Raw genomic sequence first — 18,640 nt, 5'->3', positions numbered from 1 at the left:
AACCAACACATAGGCTATCTCAAAAACTCTACTGCCATCCTATGGATACAAGAAAAACTGCATGTCAAGTTTTCTTATGTTTTGTAATTTATACTCATGCTAATTCGGCTAACAATATTGAAAGAATAATTTAGAGATTTTTGTAACCCTATATGTGCATGAAAACACACTCAAACTAAAGATAAAAAAGCTAAATTCTCTCTTGTGTATGACCTCCAAACCAGAGCTCTTTATTGGATCATTTTGAACTCTTAGTCTCTGCTGATTTCAAGAAGGATTGACTTCAAGAAGGACAGCAGCTGCTCAATTGTTTAACAGGACATTTTGTACCAAATAAGATGGATGAGGTGGATGAAGTTCTGTACTTGCTTGAAAACAAATTGTAAGCCAAAAAGGGACAACACACACTATTCATTCAGTCGCAGGTGCCACACAGCCAGAAACAGCACACGGTCTGGTGAACTTTCACACATTTTACTCTTATCATTAGTTCATCTGGTGTGCATTAGAAGTATCTCCCCAATATACATTGTTGTCAAACTGCAAGAAACTATTTTATCTTAAAAGGGAAACATTACAATATCCTAATGCAGGGGTTTGGGGACATTTTTTGACCAAAGAGTTCTGTTGTCAAAGCAAAGCACCAGTTTCAATAAAAGGATATGTTTCAACCTGCATTCACTTTTTTATACACTTTTACAATTTCTGTGAAAAAAAATTGTTGTCTCATTTTTTTCATCGATCATTTGTTGGTAAAAGGGGTAAGAGACCTGGCGACCTGGCAAAAAAATCTCTTGATTTTTGTCAGAGAGTCAGGTTTGGCTCACGAGCAATAGGTTCCCGAGCTGTGTGTGTGTGTGTGTGTGTGTGTGTATGTGTGTGTGTGTGTGTGTGTGTGTGTGTGTGTGTGTGTGTTGTGGTGTTCTATGTTTGTTCTTGCTGATTGTATGGTTTACTGCTGGCTGTGAAACAAATTGCCCCTTGGGATAATAAAGTTGACCTAACCTAACCCTCTCTGAATGTAATTTGGGCCTAATGTGGAGCTAGAATATCCAACCACACCCATTAGACGTCTAGAGAGGTGGAGCTGGACGTCAAATGACTCTGCAGTGAACAGTACTTGGGGCATGTGGTCCATTTAAAGGGATAGTTCGAACAAAAATGAAAATTTGACCATGATTTACTCACCCTCAAGCCATATGACATTCTTTTTTCAGACGAATACAATCGGAGTTGAATTAAAAAATGTCCTGGCTCTTCCAAGCATAATGGCAGTGAATGGCCGTTTATGTTTTGAAGTCCAAGGGCATTCATCTATAAAAGTGCTCCACACGGCTAAGGGGGTTTAATAAAGACTTTCTGAAGCGAAGCTATACGTTCGTGTAAGAAAAATATCCATATTTAAAATGGATATTTAAAATCGACTAAAATATCTAGCTTCCGGCAGATGGCCGTAGCCTATACTGCATCGATTTACGGTGGAAGAGTAGGCCTTGACCTGACACATGACGCATTGACGAACGCGGAAGATTGACAGTTTGACATATTGTATTTGATACAAAACTAAACTCAACTTTTTTTTTTAAAGAATACTTGTATTTTTATTTATTATATCCTACTTCTATTTATTAGAGTTATATTTTAAAATAAGTAGCCTATGTAGTTTCTGCGACACTAGTGACACCTAGAGGAATTACAGAAAATACAGAATATTGTGCAAATGCCTCTTTCGCACGTCGTTCCTCCCTCATTTCAAACATCATTCACTCACGGGTGCTTGTGGCGGCATGTCTCAACGTCTCAACGTCTCAACGTCTCAACAGGTAAATGTAGGCTACTTTCAATAAAAGGTCCAACATATTAAGAATACCTTTAGTTGTGTTACTATGTGTAATGATGAGAGTAAGCAATGTTAACTCTTGAGCAAAATCGAACGTTTCTGCATCGGGCGATTTTTATTTTTGACACGACGCACCACTCGGTTAAAGAAGTCACCGCTCGCCACATCATGTTGTCTTTATATATACATAATGTTGTCTTCCAGACTTTACGGGTTGTTAGATTCTGGAAATAAAGTGACAAAGTTAAAGTGACAAAGTGCTATCTACCTGTGGCACCGGGCAACACTGTAACAAATATCCTGCCATGGCAAAAGTAACTCAATGGCCTTCATGGATGAAGGCAAATTTCCAGTCTGTGGCCATGCAAATACAAAATTGTACAATTATAAATTGAATATAGCAATATTAAAGAGTAAAGAGCAATAAATGAATGAACAAGGGCCCTGGCTTATCTAAAATAATATCTAGGCCTAGCTAAATTTGTGTTAGTTGGGCTTATAATGATCATTTTGTTTAAGTCCACTCTTGTGAAGCTTGAGAGACCAGCGGCTGTGTAGTTTCTTTGACACTGGCAATCTTCTCTCCTGCTTAGGTTGGATGGGCACTGTGTGGTACATCAGCCTGGACAACAACACAAACAAGGGTATGTTGTTAAATAGATAATTTGTGCATTGATATTTATAGTCTTGCAATGAAAGTCAACGCCTGTGTGTGCAGGAAAGCCTTTTTAACCTAAACTATTAATTTAACCTTTGTTACACATCTTATGTTTTAAATCATGTTTATTTGTGACATGCATTCGTCAATATTTAATATTTCAAATGCAGAGGCACCTGTATCCGAAGACCTCAGAGAAGTTCTCCGATGATCAATGTGATATACTCCTTAGGACTGTCAGAGTTCATCTCTGAACAGTAGATCTGAGAAACAGAAGAGGTAAGCAGAATTTTTATATTTTTTAAAGTTATAAGTTCTCTTAAATCAGGAATTCTTCCTTTCTATTGTGCCATATAACAAAGTTAATCTAACTCGGAAAATGTGTCATAGCAGAGCTGCATGTCATGTCAATAGGAATGCAAATGAGACCTAAAAAGTAATCTTACTTGGAACATTTTCCTGTCTGTTTAAAGTTCATTATCAAAGACGACACCTTTTTGGAGCTGTACATCTCTGCAGTTAGTGGGGAATTTGCCTGAGAATGACAAAGAAACAGTTACTGATCAAGTTTGATCCAAACTTTTCCTCAGCAAACACATCTTCCTACACTTTCATGTGTAAACGGGTGTTTTTCTAGGGTTCACGTCAACAGCCTAGTAGCAACCAATAGATGGTATGCATTGATGTCACTTTCCCTAAAAACAGTTTTTTTCCACAAAAAACTGTGTACGCTATATCTGCTAGACAACACCATAAATACAATAATATTGATCGCCATACCGCCAAGCCCTAAAACTTGTTAAAGCACTAAAGCCAGGCCTACACGTGACAGTAAAATTTTTGCTGTTGTATTAGCTCACAGGCGATTTATCTCTGGATAAATCACGGCTCGTATTGTGCGAGAGGAATTACGAGCCGAGCCGGGTACGTTACGAGCACCTTCCGAACTCCCGATAATGTTTAAAAAATGTGGGGAGTCGTCCTGATTTTGACAAGTGTATAGGCTGTCCCTATTGCCAAACCATACGAGTCATGTCACGTAGGCTAGATCAATAAATATTAGTCTATAGCCCAGTGGCTGCAACTCTACAGCGTATACACACACACACTCACAATAATTTTTTTCTTTCATTATAGACATAATTTCTGTAAAGCTACTAGGAAACGATGTGCTTAGAAGAGTAGTCCAGAGCGGCGGCTACCCATTTCCATGTTGTAAATAGGCCAACATCTGTATTGCAAATCCCTCCTCCATGTTGCTATAATTTTTGTTGTTGTTTTTGGCGTATGTCTATGATGGCCATAGAAACCCATGCAGATATAGCAGCATGGATGAACACACAAATCAGATCTGAACAGTTGCGATACACAATGTGGACATCAATAATTTTAGATCAGATTATAAGTCGTATACACAAATAGTCGGATTTGGACTGACAGTGTGAATGTAGCCTAACATTTTGCCACTCAGTGGGTGTAACCGCAGTGACTCCTGCCTACTGTGACATCATGTGCATACCCTCTATAAGCACGAATTCCTAAGTTACTTAAAGTTATTGCACAAATCGTTTCCTAGTCATTTATGGTAGTTTATGCTTGCGCGATGCTCCTGATCTTTTTTTTTTTTTGGATGAGCTTTACATTTAATTTGTCCAATTTATTTGTTAGAAGAAGATGATATTTCAGCAAAAACAGTTGGCAGGTAAGAAGCTCCCGATCAAAACCAAGTTAGAGACGGTTATTATTACAACATGATTTGTCGATTTAACAACAGCAGAGTGCCTTGTAGACTTATTTTCAATTAGAAAGAGTTCCTTGCCTATTTTTTTACAAGCATGGTAATTTCAAAATCATTGAAATTTATAATTCAAAAATGTATAATTTCAAAAACATTTAACATTTTTGAATGGTCCATATTAATTTTTAGATATCCCCTAAGAACCCCTGGACGGTGCTCCAGATGGCATAGCATATGTTTCCGTAGTGTAGTGGTTATCACGTTCGCCTAACACGCGAAAGGTCCCCGGTTCGAGACCGGGCGGAAACAAGTTTTTTTTTTTTTATAACCTTTGGACAAATTCTCCAATCTGTGGAAAAAATGTTCCTCTTTCCGTTTAGAAACAGGGAAAGTAGTTAAGCTTAACTTCTCTTAACTTTTCTCCTTTATTCTCTATGGTAGTGCTTAACATTACAGATGCAATATACTTTGGCCCACAAGTAGGTTTCATGGCGCTGTTTTATCATTTCCGTAGCTGGGTATTCAAGTATCTGTCAGTCATTCACAGTCAGTACTTGTATTTTATCTTGTTCAGATTTGTAAAACATTTTAATGTTTTTAATATTTATTAAAACATTTAAAAAAATAACTGTTACTAGTAAACTCTGTTCTGCTATTTAACTTAAGCTACATTTAGCATAGTTAATTTACAGTTTGAAAATGTTTCTACAAGACGTTTCAAGAAAGATGTAGGCCTAATCGTGAGAAGTTTTTATCTTAATCTCATTTGACCTCATTTTACTTAGTACATTTGCACACAAATAAGTACAAGTATTAAGTACCAGTAATTTTTCAATAATTAAAAACATTTGGATTTCACACGTTCAATTTTCTATGGTTACAGGTGTCATAACGTAGTTCATGAAGTGTATTATTTTGATTTTAATTTCATGAACTTACAAAGCCCCTTTAGTTGTTCGACAAATCCCAGTGGGAGTAGTATGTGTTTCCGTAGTGTAGTGGTTATCACGTTCGCCTAACACGCGAAAGGTCCCCGGTTCGAGACCGGGCGGAAACAAGTTTTTTTGAAGTTGCTTTGCTCCTGTTGTTGAATTAATTTGGATATATGCCAAGTTCTTATTATGGCCACAGGTCATCGTGTTGGACCCTGAAACTGTGTAAAATCGACTCTCTGAAGAACTATTTTCAGTCAGGTGCTCATTTGAAAAAGCAACACATTGTTTCCGCCTGTGGAAACCTGGATGCTAAATTTTTGTTGTCCCTTTCAAAAAAGTATTTCGACGTGATAGGCCGGCACTCCTCACCAATTTTACACTTTCAAAAAGTTGTACTTTGTTTTACAAACTATTTTCAGTGAGGCACTCTTTTCAAAAAGTCACAAATTGTTTCCGCCCGGTTTCGAACCGGGGACCTTTCGCGTGTGAGGCGAACGTGATAACCACTACACTACGGAAACACATGTATTGCTCTGTAGGATTTGTTGGGCAACTGATGGGGCTTTGTGAGTTCATGAAATTAAAATCAAAATAATACACTTCATGAACTACATCATGTGACCTGTCTGTAACCAGAGAAAATTTAAATTTTTAATTATTGAAATATTACTGGTACTTAGTGCTTATACTTATTTGTGTGGAGGATAATCTGAAAAATCAAATACATGCTTTTTTGCCACTTCTCAAGGTGGCAAAAGTTTATCTAGACCAGTGTTTCCCAACACGTGAGTCGCTAAAGGGGTTGCCAAGCACATTCTAGTTTGAGTGTTAGAAGTTGGTATGAAAGGGTTACTGGTTTGACGAGCAACAAATACAATTCCCGATGGTTAGTATTACAGTTTAATATTTTAATCATCAATAATTCATCATTCACAAGCCCCTTCAGTTGCCCCATAAATCCCCATGACAGTGGTAGTGGTAGTGGTAGTAGCGGCATGTGTGTCCGTAGTATACTGGTTATCATGTCCCCCTAACACACGAAAGGTGTGAGACTGTGCGGATACAAATATTTTAAAGTTAGCTTTTAAAAGTCTCCTTTTGACGAAAAAGACTGTGACGTGAACCCCAAATAAGGTAACCCATGCTCAGAATTTGTCCTCTGCATTTAACCCATCCAAGTTAGTGCACAGTGCACACACACATTAGGAGCAGTGAGTAGTAAACACACACACACTGAAAACCGTGGACACACAGACCCGGATAGCCCAGGGAGCTATTAGGTGTTAGGGGTGGAAGAGAGCGCTATTCATTCCCTCCCCCCACCTACATTTTCCTGCCGGTATGGGGAATCAAGTTACATTGAGAATCAAGTTATACTGAGTCTTTGGGTTACAAGTCTGACTCTCTAACTGTTTGGCCACAACTGGATAGATGGTGTGTCCTCTACCAGGCCAAATTAGTTGTTGTAGTTGACTGTGCTGGTCGTCGTTTTGGACTCTGAAACTGTGTCAAATCGACTCCCTGTTTATAACTATTTTTAGTATTTTCAGTGAGGCACTCATTTAAAAAAGCTACACATTGTTTCCGCCCGGTTTCGAACCGGGGACCTTTCGCGTGTGAGGCGAACGTGATAACCACTACACTACGGAAACACATGCAGCAAGATGATTTCAAACTCTGGTGCATTCAGTAGACTCTAATAGACATTTACAGCAGAAGTGGATAACTTTTTAACATCTAGACCAATGTTTCCTAACTCGGGGTCGCTAAAGATTTACAAGGGATTGCCAAGCATAATCTAGTTTGAGTGTTAGAAGTAGAGATAAAATGGTAATTGTTTTGACGATAAACCACAATACAATTCCTGATGGTTAGTATAACATTTAAATTTAAACACTCACAACAACTTTGCCATGTGTTTCCGTAGTGTAGTGGTTATCACGTTCGCCTAACACGCGAAAGGTCCCCGGTTCGAGACCGGGCGGAAACAAGGATTTTAAAATTGCTTCTTTAAAGTCTCCAGTTGATGAATAGGGTAGCCAATACTCAGAATTTTTCCTCTGCGTGTAACCCACATTAAGTTGTGAAAATTCACTCCCCCCACCTACATTTTCCTGCCGATATGGAGAATTGAGTTATTGGGCCCTGAAACTGTCTCTGTTTGAAGAACAGTCAGTTGCTTATTTAACGCACATTGTTTCCTCCCTACGGAAACCTGGATGCTAAATCTTTCTTGTTGTGGTAGATGGGCACTTCTCACCAATTTTACACTTTAAAAAGTCAAACTTTGTTTGAAGAACTATTTTCAGTGAGCCACTAGTTTCAAAAAGTCACACATTGTTTCCGCCCGGTTTCGAACCGGGGACCTTTCGCGTGTGAGGCGAACGTGATAACCACTACACTACGGAAACATACATGGTAAGAAATTCATACCAAAATCCTCCTTCCAAACTCTGCAGCATAGGTTGTTTTTGGCATAGGGAAAGAAGAGGTTTTACAACTGAAGTCTAAGTATGAATTAATCATATAAATGTGTCTCTGTGGGGACACTACGCCTCATATTCTCAAAATTGTAAACACAAATCCATAACGTCTCACCCAATTCCCCAAACATCCTATTTTCAGGTCAAAATGAAGCTCTACACTCAAAACCATTCACTCTTGCTGAAAAACCAAACTTTACCCTCAGACAGGACACACAAGCCCTCAAAATCACACACACTACAACATAGTCTAACACACTGGTGCAAGAAAATACACCTCATCAAAGACTATTGGAAATGTTTGTCTCTTAATCAGTGATAGAATTTTGTTTGCCACCACACCTCCCTGAAGGTTCTCGAGGCGACGGTAAAGCGACTCAAATTTGGCCTTACTACGTAGCCCAGCCTCCCTCATAGTCATACCATTGATAAAGACATGGGCAACTAGAGTGGCTTGAATTTCATCTGAGACTGCTTGTCTTCTTGCCCTTGCCCTTCGTCCTCCTCCTTATCCCTCCTCGGTCTCTTCCTTCATGTCTTTCTGGATCCATTGTTCCAAAGCACAATAAACTGATTCGGGCCCTTTTATCTATATATTGAAGGATCTGATTGATGTGTGCTGTTCAATTTTGACTCTTAGTGTTTCCACTTGTGTAATTGTGTGCTAACTGAGCTGAAGCTGTGCTGACTTGAGTGAACAATATTGAATGCTAGTGCTTTCTAAATGACAACATGGTCTAGGCAATGAGAATTGAAGGGATTTGTGTGTAGAGTTTTGCAGTGACAGTTCAACAAATCTGACTCATGTGTCAAAACAGGGAATAGTGTTTATAATAAATGGCATTATGGTTTTGAAATTTTAGTTCAAAAGCCTGTTTATAGTGTCTAAGCAATCAAGAAAAACTGTATTATAAGGAATGATGAATCATAACCTGGGCTGGAACCCTACTATAGGGTTAACTTCAAATGCAGAGAAAGTAAAGGAAGTGGGAAGAGTGGTACCTGTGTCTGGGAATCTTGTCATATGCTGTAAATTTTTGACAGTGAGCAGCACCAAGCTTTGTGCGTGGCCCCTCAAGCATCCGACAGGCAAAGTGAACTACTCTAATAGGCTCCAGCTGCCTGTGTCTGCTGTGGTGGGGGGAGTAGTGGAGGTGTTCTCTAGAGCAGTGCACTCAACTAATTACACTTCTTTTAAGTGCTGTGATTTCATGCTGCTAGATGACCCAGATTTGAGTTTTATGGAACAGTTTTTGTTTTCTGAAACTGTTTTTCCTGTAGACCTGTGGTTCTCAGTCTTTTTTGACTCGAAGACCCCCCACTGTCCAACACAATATTCAAAGGCCCCCTTTACAAAATAATATAAACATAAATACCAAGTTCTGGCATGAATCTATATGGCGCAGGCTGAAAGGTCCTTAACTCATTTGGTAGCGATCACATCGTTAACCCTTTAGGCGCCAGAGGTTTTTTCCTAAAACGTTCGATTTTGACATCTTAATTTCAAAAGGCTATATCTTAAAAGTGATAAAAGATAGAGACTTTCTGTAAATTAGAGAAATATTAAGGATGACCCAAAGTTTATGTCGGGATTACATTTTCCCATCTAATTTGCATATCATGACGTCACATGGTGGTGGCCATCTTGGATTATAGAATTTTCATGAAAAGTCACATGTTTAAATGATAAAATGCAGCACTTCTTTCCCCCCAAAATGTCCCTCACCTTCTGTATGCTATATTGCACAATACTGAATGCTCAGGTAAATAGTAAATAGTAGAACAAACTGTGTAAATCATTACTAATAAATGGTAGAAACAAACCGAATGCATGTAGCGGTTGGCCTTTTGCTGTAGATTTTCCATTTACTACATACAGTAGGCACTCTGATTCCATGTATGGGGCACATATATATTATTCATATGACACACAAACACAAGTAGACAAGACCTGTTTAGACAATGTTAGTATATATATTTTTTTTTTTGTGGTTGATGTTTTTTTGGTTGTTTTTTTTTTTGCTGACAAAGACGCACACATCACAAGGACATGAACACACAAAAAATAACACATATTGTACACTACTAAATGGTCAGGGAAATAGATAGTAAATCAACAGTGTAAATCATTAGCCCCTCTGCCCTCTGGTGTAACGTTAGGCCTATACTTTCACTTTCAGAATCACCGTCATCTTCTGAAGGCAAATATTCCCCTTTAGAATCAGGGTCCATGAATAGAAGACCCAACACTTCAGCTTTATTGATGCCATTAGATAATAATACTACTAATAATACTACTAATAATAATAATCTAATGCAAATACTCGCTGACGTTGACAATATTGCTCTGATAAAATGGCTCACTCGCACACTAGGTCCGCTTTTGTTCGCACTGATTCAATGCGCTCTAACTCGAAGATTTTGTATAGAAGCATGACGTTTTTTTGAGTCGGGGAGGAAGTATGACATGTCTGCCAACTAGTGGAGGGGAGGTCGAACGAAATTTGACATCCTATTTGACAAAATCGTCCGTTTTAATCAGTGCCGCATCTTGTCGAGTAAACTCGACCGTGGCGCCTAGAGGGTTAACATAGGATAGCAGCTGATTGGTTGCTGTTGCATCAGCGGTCAATCAGCAGTGGCTCAACATTCAATACCGGTAGTGTTGCTGTTAGCTGTCTGCAGTGCGCTTTCAGAAACCCTCCACCTTCCCCAGCTCCACCTGCATAGATCTGCAACAGGGCTATTTCATTTGTTACATGTGCAGGAGCAGCAGCACGTCTTATATGCTAACAGCAATGTCTGTGAATGTATTGGCAGTAGCCAGTCTTGGTAAAGCATCAGTGTAGCGTAGTTTGTTGAAGTCCTTCTGCCGAGAACCACTGCTGTTAGTTCCAGGAATTTAAAAAGGGCGTAGGGGTTTGTTTCTTTTGCGTAGGAGCTTGTTTGTTTGGGTGTTCAAATATCAACAGAGTTTCTCAGAAATCGCTTACTGTACCTTTAAGAGTTCTAGATCAGACAGCTGTTTTTCATTTTATCATGATTCCTTTTCTGAAATCCTTGTGGGGAGAATTTAAAGGGATGCCTAGTGAAAAATAAATATACTAAAATATATTTGAAATACATTTATTTTATGCTAAGTACACTACAAATACATTTACATATTACGTACTTAATATAAATACCCTGCAATTGTACTTTTGGTATACTAAATTGATATACTTAAAGTCTGCTAAATTGGAACAACTTATTTTGTACTTAATGCACTTTAGTTATACAGAAATAGTACTGAGGTCCATCTAAAGATATACTTAAGTATATTTGATTTTGCTAAAATGGAATTATTGCAAGTATATTTTGGGTACACTTTAAATATCTTGCATTTAAAGACTAATATTATACAGAGACGATACTATCCTTACTAATATTGATGTTAAAACTTTTTTATGCTTAATATTAAGAAATGTACATTGTGCAAAAGTTTAATTGTAATTTTTATATCAGTAAATCTCAAGCGATATGTCAGTAAATACGTTAATGGATTTGTAGTATACTTAGTATGAAATAAAGGTATTTTAAATACATTATGGTGTAGGTTTTTTTCACTAGGGATAGTTCACCCAAAAATAAAAATTTAGTCATCATTTACTCACCCTCATGTTTTTCTAAACCTGTATGACTTACTTTCTTCTGATATTTTGAAGAATGCTGAAATATCTTCTTTCATGTTTCACAGAAGAAGAAAGTCAAACAGTTTTGGAACAACATAAGTGATTCAATTATAACAGAATATTCATTTTTGAGTGAACTATCCCTTTAAAGGAAAAAAAAAAAACTTCCGGAACCGTGGATATTAAAAAGTGGGCAGTCACTGTTATGCTGTATTGCAATTTCCCCATGTCATCTCAGGAAGAACGGTTTGAGATGCATTTTTGTGCACACTAATTTAGTTCTCACTTTCACCTCTTGCCAATCTACTGTACCCCACCTGTAGTGGAAGACACAATCAGTGACTCGGCAAGGCTGGGTAGAGGACGGCGAAAGAGATGAGAACATTTATACTCCTGCTTCCTGCGCTCGTCACTGACACAAGAAACCTCTCGATGCTTCAGTCCATTTCCACACGGTGATGAACACTACAGAGAGCGACACTGGTAGGTTAATGGAACTCTGTCCATCAATTCTGTATTCTGTATTGTAGCTGTCGTCTAGTTTGTTCAAATACTCATTACTTCCAGTGAAAGTCATAAACCTACTACATTCTCTGCTCCTGTAAAGGAGGAATCTTGATGCACCTAGAATATGGTGTCTGTAAGATTTATTTTGGAAAAGGAAGGAAGGATGCATTAAATTGATCAGAAGTGACAGTAAAGACTTTTATATTGTTATTTCTATTTCAAATAGATGCTGTTTTTTAGAACTTTCTATTCATCAAAGAAATAAAATGTATTATGGTTTGAGAAAAAATAGTAAGCAACACAACTGTTTTTAACATTCATAATAATAATAATAAATGTTTCTTCAGCACCAAATCAGCATATTAGAATGTATTCTGAAGGATCATGTGACTCTGAAGACTGAAGTAATGATGCTGAAAATTCAGCTTTGCCATCACAGGAATAAATTAAATTATATCAAATAGAAAACAGTTATTTTAAATTATAATAATATTTCACAAGATTACTCTTTTTACTGTATGTTTTTGGATCAAAAACTTAAATCTTACTAACCCCAAACTTTTAAATGGTAGTGTGTGTACACACACACACACGCACACGTTGGGTTTTCATGTTTTATGGGGACATTCCATAGACATGATTATTTTTATACTATAAAAACTATATATTATGTCCCCTAACCCTAAACCTACCCATGACAGAAAACGTTCTGCATTTTTAGATCTTCAAAAATCATAAGCTGTTTTCCTCACACACTGTAATATATATTGAAGGATCAATTTTACCTCTTCCCAGCTCTTCCATTGGGGCACCTCCCACCTCTGTTTTTATGGGAGGGGCTGGTGCAAGCATTTCTCTTCTGCGATTGGCTGGCGCGAGTGACTGACACAAGTCACATTATTGTACTTGTATCCTCTACCACAGGATGCAGAGCACTGCAAAAAGGGGAAAAAATTGCAGTGAAGTCCAACTGCTTGATAAACACAAGCTTAATTAGTGTGTCATTTGAGATGATTATGTGTGATTATGAAGCTGATTATGTCTAAACATGCAAATTGAGGGGTATGTCAAAGTAAACAAAAGAATAGACCAATCTTGTGTTAATTATTGTAATGACTTAAATTTATTACCATTTTGACAGCATTTCATATTCATGTGAAGAATTAGTATATGGACATGTACAGTATAAAATGCCAACAACATAATACATGATAGACAATGGGAGGAGCATAACACATGATAGACAATGGGAGGAGCATAAACAGGTACTCATTTGTACATGAGACTTTCTATTCATTTGTTTCGCCTTTTGGCTCAAATATTATTTATAGAATAAAAGGAGGAAGGTAAGTGTCTCTGAATCATAATGAATGGCAGTTGCTACATCTGCTTGTTGAGCCAAAGAAACAGTGTCATATTTTCTGGCACCAGCTTCACTGAGCGAATGAAGCACGAGGGGAGCTGAAGGGAAAGGAGAGAGAGGCTTCCCTGGATCCAGGATGGGAGAGGAACGGATAATCAAAGGGCCTCGTAGAGAGAGGATGGATATGATGCGACAAGTCTGAAGTTGAACGAGTCCATTCCCAGCATGCATGCATGAAATACAGGAACTAAGAGAATAGAAACTCCCCAATTGGATAATGTGTTCCTGGGGATACTTTTTCATAAGAGTCTAGCAAGTCAATGTGTCACAGTTGCATTTTAAGTTGATGGAATTTATTTAGAAACCAGAGCAAAAACAGTCTTGAGCAATCAGTTTAACATTCAAATATATATTTGCTTTCATAAATATTTACAGTACCAAAATATATACAATTGGTTCAACTGAATACATATTATACAAAATTCAATACCAATAACATGGACAGCTGAAGCAAAATAATGAAATCAAAGAAACTTCACATAAAATAATATAAAAATGCACATTTATCTTTAAAGCAAGAACACCATGTACCACTTTAATAATTCATCCAAAGCCTTAGATATTGATTAATAATAAATCATACACTTGCTCAGAATTTTACAGTGTCTGTGTGTGTGTTTACGTGTGAGAATATGTAACCATGAAAAGGGTTTCATTTTCTTTTAGAAATTCTATATACTACTGTCTACGCAAGTTACAAGTGTGATCAAAGATGAATACTTAGTTTTGTGTAGGTACATGAAAAACTGGTCAGGCTGCATATGATATTAAACCTCAATAAACTTACTTGTCATCAACTGTATCACAATCTTGGTGCTAATTTCTCATCAGTTATCTGTTATTTTAAGTATTTTATATTTACTTTTTAAATATTTGGCACACTTTTACATACAGTAATAATATGTGTAAATATTTAGGGGCCATATCAATCATTTAGTTTGTTTTTATATGGTAATGCATTTATTTCAGTCATGGTTAAGCTGCCATACTGTAGTTCAGAGTTTATGTACTTTGTAAAATGAATGCACCACTGATTTAATGAGTGCAAATTACCAACTTTTACACTCAAAATGATACAAAATAAGTGTCATTTACTTAAAAATTCCCTTCATCCAAAAACCAGCCATGATCTTAAAATGCTCAAGCTTGAACTCACTTCTCAGAGTGGATTGTTTAACCAAATTTCATAAAATTGACAATAGAAAAATAAAATACAAATTATTAACGTATATTTTTGTCAAAAATAAACAACAAGACATACTCGAGAGAAATTTCACAATTCCAATTTGAATGCAATCAAAACAGATAAGTGCGACTCTTGTTCATTGATAAGACTTTTTTTTGTTGCTTTTTGGACCATGCAAAATTGCCTTGTTTTTCTTTTAAATTGTTGCCAAAAATGATCAGTCCAGGCCTTGCAAAATACTTGGCTACGTGCCTCACTACATTCCAACGTGAGAATTTCCAGGTTTCAAACTGCACAGAGATATCCAGGCCTCAGAGGCCCCTGTGCTCCGTAAGGGCCTTCGCTCTTGCCACTCATTTTTCCCATAAGAATAAAACTCTTTCTGAGAAGTGTGTCCATTCTGATTAGATGAGCTGGGAAGGCCGGTAAAGACCCTCCCACAGATCAAAGGACATCCTTGAACCCCCCCCCCCCCCCCCCCCCCACACACACACACACACACACACACACACACACACCCCCTTGGCCATTGTTATTTTGATGTATGCTCACTTGATTGACTGTGACCATATCACCACCATCAGGGCTGGCTAATATCCTGTGGTGTCCAAAAGGAAATAGCCAGCAGTAGGAGACTTCCTCTACAGGTACTGAGGTGAGTCAGCACCAAAAAAGACCCCCATCCAACGATCATTAAAACAGGTAATACATTCCCGTTCAGATGAGAAATGAAATAAAAGCAGCAGGATAACAAAAAAAAAAAAGTCATACAGAATAAAGGTCTGACACCACGAAACAACAGATATTAAGCTCAGTGATTTTGTACCTTATTTCATTCATTAAATATTGACAATATATGCTCAATTGGCAGTTCAAATGTCAAACATTTTCAGAATAATACAAGACATTCAACATTCAAATTATTTCTCTTTTCTAGTTAACTAATTCATAAATCAGCTAGCAATATTCATCAATTACAATATTTTGCCTACTTTTCAAAACATCACCAATAATAAAAAATTACATTTGTAAAATAAAACCTTGCAATTGTTTAATTTGACCATCATCAATAACAGGTTCAAACAAATAAGGACAAACATATGGCAGCAAAAATAAATACGAATACATACAATAATATACAGAAATGTTCATGCACACCTCAATACTGCCATTTGATTGAAACCACTTAATTTCAGTCTGCTGACATTAACAGACCATGTCATGAAAGGGAATTGCACCACAGATACTATAGCACCATGGCGTATTTGGGAAAAATACAAATTTGTATTGATACGGTGCTGTGAAAAAGTAAGTACACCCCATGAAAATGTTTGTTTTTAGGACATACAGGTATTGGACTAGCATTTTATCAATATTAATAGATATAAGGCATGATAATAAAGCACACTTGGAATGCACATTTTATAATGATTTGTATAATTTCTTGTGAGGGGAAAAACTTTTTCACAACACTGTATGTTTCTTCAAATAATATATACTATATCCGTGCGTAATTATGGATGTTATAGCATTTGTTATTCATATCCACAAATATAAAGTGGACGGAAGATGGATATGGGGCACTTCATTGAGAATGAGGTAGACACAAGTAACTGGCCAACAACCAGAATAAAAAAAAAAAACTGGCCTTCCCTGGGTCTGAGGGAAATACAATGAGGAATTTTACACACTAGACTAGAACATGTTTTTTGTTGCTTTATACACAAAATTGAAATAATACTGATTTTGTAAATAACCCAGAAAAATATGACAATATCAGAACAAATCAACATACATAAAATGAACAAAGCTACATTTGATTTCAGATTACGTCACAATTTTTTTTTGTATTTACTTGTACTTCTGTAAATTATCTTAAATATACAAAAATATAGCAACTATAGACATATTTTCACATAAAGTCTCCCTTATACTGAAAAAGCACCATCATAAATTTAAAAAAGGTCAATGGCTAGTTTAGTTCATGTGAGGTATGGTTGGAAAAAGTCAGTTTTCATGAGAAATTAATTATGAAGAGCAACAAAAAGTGATTTCAAGGGTTTCAATGTAATAAAGTAAACTGCCTATGGCCAGATGTTTCAGATCTGCAGTGTAGCAATACAAGTGTTACTTCCCATGTTTTCTAAATACTTCAGTATATATACAACTGTATAGTGTTTTGAACACAAGCCACAAAAAGGCCTCACAATGATTTGTATTTATCAAAAGTACAGCTGCATTGGAAAAGCAATATTAAATGGGGGGGGGGGGGGGGGGGGGGAGAAAACAGCATTCAAACATAAACACATCGACCAAAGAGATGCTCACTTTTTCAGTCAAGAAAGAAAACTCAAAAACAAATTTTAACTGCATGTTTGGTAGGTCTATAAGTGCAACCAAAACTCGCTATAAGCAGCAAATGTTAAAACCAAATATTTGCTTACTCAAAGATCAAACCAATTGAGTTTCAGTTTGTTTTCTTCAAGTCTTGAGTGTAAGGAAACTTCGGCATGTTGCGAGAATGATAACTTATGAAGGGAAAAAGTTAAAATAGTTATGAGCGTACCGAGCTCCATTGGTCTGTGCTCCAGTGAGGGTTAACAGAGCAGGACTGGGTATTGCACTGTTCTCGGTCGGGTGGTTTGTCAAGAATTTCACAGCTCAGATCGTTAAAGCGCTCCCCGTTGGGCCGCTGACAAGCGACCAACCGGGTCTTTATCCCTCCTCCGCAGGATTTTGAACACTAGGGAGGTAGAAACAGAGTATGGGTGAGAGTAAAAAAAAAGAGTGAAAGTCTTGTTTCATTAACATATACCATCTTTGTTAAGACAGCATTTTCAAAAGATGTCTTGGACCACATGTCCATAATGTCAGATTGTCACATTGTTCTGCTGAGTAGGGATGGTTGTAAGACTTTGTTCAGATAGACAAAAATCTTTGAGATTTTGGCCTATTGTTTTTAGCAGTCTGAATAGCAAAGAAATCCAATTAACCCTACTGCAAGAAATTGATTTTACAAATCAGATTCAAAACCCATTTGTATGAAGTTGTAAATGTGACTAAAAATGTAAATGCATGATTAAAATGAAAAAAAAAAAATGTATATATATATATATATATATAAATATATAATACACAATAATGGCAGCACCATTACTTATGTCTTCTATGTCACATGATCATTCAGAAATCATTCTAATATGCTGATTTGGTGCTTAAGATACATTCCTCAAAATTATAAATGTGAAAATAACTGTGCAACTTAATATTTTTGTGGAAACCATGATACATTTGTCTTCACGATTCTCTGATGAATAGAAAGTTAAGAACAGTTCTTCAGTAACTAATGGTCTTTACTGTCACTTTTAATGTGTCCTTTCTAAATAAAAGTATTCTTTTCTTTCTAAAACAAAAAAGAGCCCAAACGTTTAAACAATAGTGAATATATTTGATTAAGTTCAATTCTCACCTCACCCCAGCTGCCATAGAACCACTGAGGGCAGGGGCCGGACTCACAGGAGCGTTGCTCTATCGGTTGTATGCTTTCATCACAGCTGTTGGCAGGGTAGCCGTTCTCATCCTGACAAACCACCACACGCCTCTGGAATCCTCCGGCACAGGTACTTGAACACTGAGAGGTGTGAAAGAGAAACAGAAGGAACATAATGAGAGAAAGGCCACTCACGCCTTCCAAACAATCCAAAAACACTAGCAAGCTCATTCTCACTGGCCCAATTTCACATCCCATTAGCTTTGACGGAAAATCTACATCAATGTACAAACACTGACCAGCACAGATTTCTTTGATGAGAAAGATTACAAGTGGGAATTTCTTTTTTTGAAGAAAAGGCTGGACCCATATGACATTTTGTATTAGAAATGGTTCAGCATTTAAAATACACTTGACGGTCTGGCAAAATAAATGACGTAGCTAAGTTCTGAACTTGCTGTCTGAATTAAATGTAATAAGAGAGAAAGACTGAACGGCAATAAACAATAAATAAATGCATCTTCATTATGCAGATTGCAAACAGATTTGCAGATTTTGCTTATTATCAATGTTGAAAGGAGTTGTGAAACTGTGATACATTTTTGATTCTTTGATGAATAACAAGAACATCTATTTCAAATCCTTTGTAACATTATACATTCTTTACTGTCACTTTTGATCAATTGAATGCGTCCTTGCTGAATAAAAG

General features: G+C 36.9%; 1 protein-coding gene and 1 long non-coding RNA gene across 2 annotated transcripts in view; one reads left to right on the top strand and one right to left on the bottom strand.

The window, feature by feature from the left end:
- Positions 1 to 1,805: 1,805 nt before the first annotated feature.
- Positions 1,806 to 17,996, top strand: LOC307150398. The gene is made up of 5 exons (XR_013819716.1): positions 1,806 to 1,823; positions 2,434 to 2,484; positions 2,669 to 2,777; positions 11,649 to 11,808; positions 17,921 to 17,996. It is a non-coding gene; the product is annotated as an uncharacterized lncRNA (long non-coding RNA).
- The window catches only part of adamts9 (ADAM metallopeptidase with thrombospondin type 1 motif, 9), a 33,652-nt gene continuing 29,978 nt past the window's right edge, over positions 14,967 to 18,640 (bottom strand). Inside the window, exons 27-28 of the mRNA XM_079857571.1 lie at positions 17,911 to 18,072; positions 14,967 to 17,184 (exon numbers count right to left, since the gene is read on the bottom strand). Of these exons, the coding sequence (XP_079713697.1) occupies positions 16,996 to 17,184; positions 17,911 to 18,072 (351 nt within the window). The 3' untranslated portion in view covers positions 14,967 to 16,995. The remainder of the gene's footprint in view (positions 17,185 to 17,910; positions 18,073 to 18,640) is intronic.

Source organism: Squalius cephalus (genome assembly GCF_949319135.1).
Source record: "Squalius cephalus genome assembly, chromosome: 22".
Taxonomy (NCBI): domain Eukaryota; kingdom Metazoa; phylum Chordata; class Actinopteri; order Cypriniformes; family Leuciscidae; genus Squalius; species Squalius cephalus.
This window is presented reverse-complemented; position numbering and strand designations above follow the sequence as displayed.